The following is a 7,107-nucleotide window of genomic DNA, read 5'->3' on the forward strand; positions in this document are numbered from 1 at the left end:
ACTCAGTTTGTGCCTCCAGCAGGGTGGTGGGCCCCCTCTCTGGGTTTCCTCACCCCTGAGCCCCGCGTCCTAAACCATGGCACCCACGTGCGGCCGTGTGGGGTTTCTGCAGTCCTGTGCCTGGTCTGGCCATTCCTGTGAATGAGTCCACAGGGCGGAGCACGTGGTCTCTTCCCCCAGGGGTTGTCCCTGCTCCTGCACTGGAAGAGCTCTGCACTACCCTGCCCGTCGAGGGAGACCCATCCCCTCCTCCCACCCTAGGGGCATCCCATCACCCTCCACTTCCGCAGGCCTGTGAGCCTCATGCTCTAGCCCTTCTCAGGAAAAGCTGCAAGATGGAAAAACAACAAAAGGACTGAACGAGAACATGTACAGAAAGCACTTCAGAATGATCATGCCTGTTCTACCAGGTCTTGCTCCAGCCTTACTTGGGGAGACCAGGGTTGAGAGGCCCCGGTCAGGGAATCCCTTCCCAGACAGCCTCAGAGGGCAGCCATCCAGACCAGGGCTGCGTGTACGGCGGGACAGGATGTGCACTGGACAAGCCACCCATCCCACAGACAATACAGATATGAATATGTCCATGATAGTCTCCCAACAGATGGGGAAAGTGTGTCTTGAAGAAAGGGGGTCTTTTTTAAATGTTTTTATTGATTTTTTTAGAGAGAGAGGGAGATGGATAGAGAGATAGTAGAAATATCACTGAGAGAGAAACATTGATAGCCTGCCTCCTACACGTGCCCTTCTGGGGATCAGGCCTGCAACCGGGTCATGTGCCCTGATCTGAACTGAACAGGCAACCTCTTGGTTCATGGATCGACACTCAACCACTATGCCACACTGGCGGGGCAAGAAAGGGAGTCTTAATGAATGTATGCAACTTAGATCCACAGGCAAGGCCTTCCAGGTGACAGGAACAGTAAGAGCAAAGCACAGAAGAAGGCATGTGCAAGGTATTCCATTCCGGCTGCAGGGGAGCAATGGGAGATGGAAGTGGAAGGGAGGGAGAGAAAGAGAGAGAGAGAGAGAGAGAGAGAGAGAGAGAGAGAGAGAGAGAGAAAGGAAGGAAGGAAGGAAGGAAGGAAGGAAGGAAGGAAGGAAGGAAGGAAGGAAGGAAAGGGAGGGAAGGAATAAGGGGGGTCTATTTCTAATCTGTCCAAATGGGGTGGGGCAGCCCTGACCAAGACCCCTGACATCCCTGGTGACAGGAGGTCTGCTGTCTCTCTCAATGAGACAGTTCCTGTCCCGTCATCAGGCAGCTGTCAGGACTGGACTCAGAGTGGGTCCCTGTGAAGCTCTGGCCTGGGGGTCTCCTTCTCCCTGGGCTGCCCTGAAGCAGTAAGACCATCACTGAGACAGGCGGTGAAGGCTACTTTTACTGGCCCCTCAACTTTCCCCGGTCCTTTCACTAATCTGTTCACCTGGCTCCAATGGCCTTAAGAAGCGGGGTCCCCAGGACTACTCCTGATCTCCTGTGGGTACCTATCCCCTGGGGTCCCCCGCTCCAGAGGTCACAACCTGCTGACCCAGCCGAAGTGACCTTCCAGCCCTCTTTCACCTGTTGCAGGAAGAACGTCTGAAGGCCGTCGTCTCGGAGCTTCTGAGGAGGATGTTTTTGCCCCATCACAACGGTAAGCCCCACTGGGTTTCCCCTCGTGCCCACATACCATACAGCTTGGAGAAACAGCAACAGTGTCCAAAGCTCTGCACGTACAGCTGACTTCTGTCTTGTTCCCTGGGGTTGGTTAAGAATCGCCCACACACAAGGCAAAAGGAGGCAGCACAGAAACCCTGAACTCTGGGGTGTGGTGGATGAGGAGGGTGGGGCAGGGGCCATGTGTGCCCTCCTGTTCTTCGCCCAGGCAGTACAGTGATAGGAACTCAGACATGGGGCGACTAGCCAGGAAGGGCTTCCTGGGGGAGGTAGGGGTTAGCATGGAAAGTGAAAACAGGAAGGCCCAGCAGAGGTGGTGGAGCCCACAGCTCACAGTGCCAACGCCTGTAGGACCCAGGTAGGTAACATACCCAAAGGAAGCAACCCAGGTGGGGCCCAGGCAAACATGCCCCCTTAAGTGGGAACTAACTTAAGAGCCTAGTCAGGTGCCTCTGCCCCATAGAACTCATGATTTTCTCGCCTCCCCTGATGCAGTCTGTGGAACCATTGTCCATCCACCCACATGATTATTTGGTCAACGCATGTGTCCCCAAACACAGAGGTGATCACTCATCTCTGAGAAATTATCTGGCGCAGCCTCCTTGTCTTCCAGATAGGCCCAGAGAAGTATATTGACTTAACCAAGGTCACCCAGCAAGTCTCTGGCAGAGCTGAGCCCAGAACCCTGGCTTCTTGCTTCCCTAACAGGGGCTTTTCTCTGAGTTCCAACTCAAGGACTCATGTTGGGACTGCAGAGTGAGGCTAGAGGAGCAGGCAGCGGCTCAAATGCTAGCCAGGCTGTAGAATTTGGCATCTATTCTAAGGCCCATGAAGCCAGGGAAGGTTCTGGGCATGAAGTGAGCAATTTTTTGTTCAAGAAGGAGGTGGGGAAGGATAGTGACGCAAGGCCCAACAAGGCAGTCAGAGAGAGTGCAGGTAGAAAGTATGTAACCTGACCTGAGATGAGGCAAAAGATGAAGGAGAAAGCCCCACCCCCACCCAAAAGATGAAGGAGAAAGCCCCACCCCCACCCCCACTTTGCTAGTACCTATCCCAGGGAGCTCATTCAACAAGTGTATCTTAGATCTTGGCCAATAGGAAAGGTGGTGTCCCTCAACAGATAACTGGATAACGAAGATGCAACACACACACACACACACACACACACACACACACACACACACAGTACTTGGCCATAAAAATAAAAGAATGAAATCTTGCCATTTGAGACAACATGAATGGAGTTACAGGGGATTACGCTAAGTGAAATAAGTCAGACAGAGAAAGACAAATACTGTATGTTTTCACTTACATGTGGAATATTACAAAAAGCAAATAAACAATACAGAGACAGACTCATAGATACAGAGAACAAACTGATGGATGCCAGGTAAGGGGGCAGACTGTAATGGGAGAAAATGGTGAAGAGGATTAAGAGAGGCAAACTTCCAGTTATAAAATAAATAATTCATGGGAGTGTAAAGTACAGCATAGGGAATATAGTCAATAATACTATAATAACTTTGTATAGTAACAGATGGGTACTAGACTTATGGTGATCACTTCTTAATGTCAAATCATTATGTATACACATGGAACTAATATAATATTATGTGGCAACTATATTTTAATTTTTAAAAAAGATCAGAGGATAGATGGAAGACCAGAGGTACTGTCCCTGTTCCTCTATCCCAACCCCCACCTAACTGGACCAAATACCACATTAGGCCAGCAAGAGGGTATTAGGCCCTCCCCTGAGTCCTGAGTGTTGATGGATGGATGAGGTGGGATGAGGGCTGGTCAGTACAGAGGACAGGAGAAAAGGGTTTGCCAAAACTCAGTGTGCCAAAAATGATGAATTCATTCAAATTCAATCTGAAAACTGACCATATTCAAGTTCACCACATTTACCAATTCACCAAAAACTTGCTTGAAGAACTATTTTTTATATATTTAATAATTCAGTATATTCATGAATATTTACCTTCTTTCTTATATTCAATGAATATTTTCTTTTTCACTTATTGTGTGTGTGTTAATCCTCACCTGAGGATATTCTTTCCATTGATTTTTAAAGAGAGAGTGGAAGGGAGGCAGGGAAAGTGAGAGAGGGAGAGAGACGGAGAGTGGGGAGGAGAGAGAAACATCAATGTGAGAGAGATACATCAATTGTTGCCTTCTACACATGCCCTGATTGGGTCCAACACTCTAACCACTTAGAAACACCAGCCAGGGCTTCAATGGATGTTTTCTTATTAATATGATCAAATGTCTACTGTTTTAAAGTTAAGTTTTCAATTTATACTGACTTTTTTCTAATCCTTTTCTGAGACATTTCCTGTTTCTACCAAGGTTTTAGCATTTTTCAGGCATGTATAGCATTTTCAGCCATTTCTCACAATTAAACGAGAATAATAAAATTCACTGATACAGTCATAAGTAGACTCCAACATATTGAACATTCCTTAAAATCGTGCTAAGAAGAATAACTTTGTAAGAAGGCTTTCATAGTTACTGAATATGTTTGAGAGAAGTTCCTTTAAAACAGGACTTTAATAACTGGGCGGGCATTAGAGAGACCTGGCTTTGTGGAGGGGCTGCCTGAAGGGGATGGAGATGATGCTCCCTGGGGAAGGGAAGGGGCACATCCAGGCCCTTCCCTGCTCTGGGCATTGGAGCAGCCAGGGGTCAGCTGGCCTGGCCCACACTGCCCCTGCCTACACACAGGACCCTGAGCTCCTTGTCCATCCCATTCACAGAGCTGCTCAGTGAACAGCACCTCCCGCTGCCCCGTATCAAGGGCCTCTCCTTCAACAAGGCCCGAGTGGAGCTCTCTGAGGTAAATGCTGGGTAAAGAAGCTTCTGGAGACACACTGGGAGGTCAGAGCTAGAAGGGCCTTAGCATCGCCTTGGTCCCTGTCCTGCTGAGGCAGAAGCTGAGGCCGGGGCATAGGAGGCACCACATGTGGCAAGCCCTTCACCTTCCTTAACTCACCGTCTCCTCACAGCCATCCTGGGGGTGATGCCCCCTTTACAGATGAGAAACGGAGGCTCTGAGGGGCTACACGAATCCCTCAGGGAGCCAGACCTTAGGCCAGACCAATGCCTTACACAGGTGGTCGTCACAATTAGTTCCATGAAGTTGATGCTGTGACTTGTCCCATTTTACAAACAAGTGAATTAGGGCTCCGAGAGGCAAAGTCATGGCACAGCCACAGCCGCTGTCTCACATCAGAGCCAGACCTGTAGAGGCAAAGGGATGGACGGTGGGTTGGGCTCATTGGCTCACTCATCGATTCACTTCTAAGCCGCCTCGCACGTTGTGCAAGGTGCACACTGCAGGTTGTATCACCGCTCCTCCTGTAGTCTCCCATGAGTGGCACCACCTAGAAGTGGGCAGTGCTCAAGCTGTGCATCCTTCCCTGGCTTCCCTGTCACTCATTCATTCACTACCACTCATGCAGCCAGGCAATATGTGTCCCTGGCTGCTCTGTGCCTGGCCCTGTGCTGAGTGATGCTGGGACAAAGAGGTGGATTAAACCCAGTCCCTGAACCCCCCAGAAGCTCCCATTCTGGTGGAAAAGAAGGTGCAGGCAGGAGCACTTGGATTCCAGCAGCATGGGCGGGCCCAGCAGAGGTCTGGGCACTGTGGGTGGGAGCATGTGGAAGGCTCTAGCCTGGTGACAGATCCATCTCAGGGTGACCCGGCAGGATGAACCCCAATGCATCAGGAGCCAGTCTGTTCCTTCCCTCGCTGACATTTCCAAGACCCTCCTTGCCCTCCACTAATCCCCTTATCCAGTCAGTCCCTGGCTCTGTCTTCTTGCCACGGGGGAATGGTGTGTTCTTAGGACCCACACAACCCCGCCAGGAGAGGCAGACGCAGCCTCGGGGAGAGCTGGTTTGTAGGATGGATGTCCACGTCGCCCTGCTTCTACCCACAGGATTACATGCTGCTGACCATTCCAGAGGAATAGGTTCTTGCCGAGGACCCCTCCATCCAGCCACAAGTGCTCCAGACCCTGGAGACTCCAAGAATGGCAACAGTCACAGTGGAAAGTCTGGGTTGCAATAAAGATGACTTGCTTGAGAAAGAGTCTGGTTCTGAGTTTGCCAAGAGGTTCTGGAAGGTGGCAAGGCCATCTTGAAATGTTCAAAGAAAGGGTTTTCTCCCTGATAGTTCCTGCTTCCCCTGGCCCCTCAGAGAATATTATGAATTCAGTGCTCGGTTTCTCGGAGAAGGGAGGGTTCCTCAGAAAATGGACCAGGAGCCTGAGTTTCCCAAGTCCAGGCCCTGAGAGGGTGGGGTATAGAAAGACACACGGAAAATCTACATGCACAGGAGAGGTCCCCTAGTCAAGATAAAAGAAGCAGGGAGGAGAAGTTTTGGGGTCCCTGAGAAAATAAGCTCAAAGATATGTGGGAGGCCTTGAGTATGGAGGAAAGGGGCAAAGGAAAGCAGCCAGACCACCCAAGAGGGAAGCTGGGTCCAGGTGGGTGACTGTGAGACGCCGCACCTCACAGCTGCACCTCAGAGCTTCCCTGGCCCTGCAGAGTGTGGCAGGCAGCAGTGGAGTTCTCCTGTGCCCAACAGCAGTGCCTGAAGCTCCCCCTCCCACCAACATCTCAGTCCCATGTAGCCTCGGCAGGGCAGGGCTGTGAGCAGAGAAGGGCAGGGAACCAGTGGGCTTTGCAGTCAGATGAAAGCAGCCCCATGGTTGCCAAGTGTGGAGAGATGGCAAAGCTTGGAGAGATAGGCACCAGCCAAAGCCGATAATAAGGTAGGCCTGGCCCCAGAAAAAGGTGGGTGAGGAGAAACTTAGGATTGTCATACAATGCCCACCACAGACAGAATGGGGGCTTAGGGTGGACTCTGCCCTGGGAATGAACTAGTGTCTGGCTCCCTCGGTAACCCCAGCTGGCCTCAGGAAGATGGAGGAGTTACAGGCGAAGCCCTCCTAAGCGCCAATTTTCCACCATGGAGCCCAAACCATGGAGGGACACCCAAGGATTGGTGCAGAGTCCCTGTCCTGTAGTAGGAGGTTGGCGTCCAGAGTAAACCATGCTGTAGGTTCACTACTTGCCTCAGGACCTGTTTTTTAAATATGAACCACAGGCCCAGCATTGAAGAAAAAATATCCCCAACCAGCAGCCCCCAAGGGGTCTCTGAGCTAGAGGGTAGGACAGCCCTGCACGTTGGTCTCACAAAGTCTCCCAGCCCTTGGTGTGTATATGAAACACACCTAAGATGAAACTAAGGCTGGGAGACACTTTCCCAGAGAAGAGCTGAATGCCACCCCAAGCCCAGAATTTCCCCACCTGTGTGTGAGCACAGTGCCTGGCCCATGGTAGAAATGATCGAATGCCATTTCCTCAGGACCGTGAGGAAAGCTGGGCAGGCCCTGGCTCACTGTCCAGGCAGGAGAGAGCCTCTGCTCCGGCCAGGGGGGCCC

At 51.2% G+C, this 7,107-nt stretch overlaps 1 protein-coding gene across 3 annotated transcripts in view; it reads left to right on the forward strand.

The window, feature by feature from the left end:
- Window positions 1-5,735, forward strand: part of LOC102421562 — a 17,821-nt gene extending 12,086 nt beyond the window's left edge. For 2 of the 3 annotated variants that reach the window (XM_023754501.1, XM_023754503.1), the window contains exons 13-14: window positions 1,568-1,631; window positions 5,599-5,735. In XM_023754501.1, the coding sequence (XP_023610269.1) occupies window positions 1,568-1,631; window positions 5,599-5,729 (195 nt within the window). In that variant the 3' untranslated portion in view covers window positions 5,730-5,735. Of the gene's footprint in view, window positions 1-1,567; window positions 1,632-4,413; window positions 4,494-5,598 lie in introns of all 3 variants that reach the window. The other variant, XM_023754502.1, reaches the window with a different exon arrangement.
- Window positions 5,736-7,107: the final 1,372 nt, after the last annotated feature.

The sequence above is a fragment of the Myotis lucifugus genome, unplaced genomic scaffold (genome assembly GCF_000147115.1).
Source record: "Myotis lucifugus unplaced genomic scaffold, Myoluc2.0 scaffold_60, whole genome shotgun sequence".
Taxonomy (NCBI): domain Eukaryota; kingdom Metazoa; phylum Chordata; class Mammalia; order Chiroptera; family Vespertilionidae; genus Myotis; species Myotis lucifugus.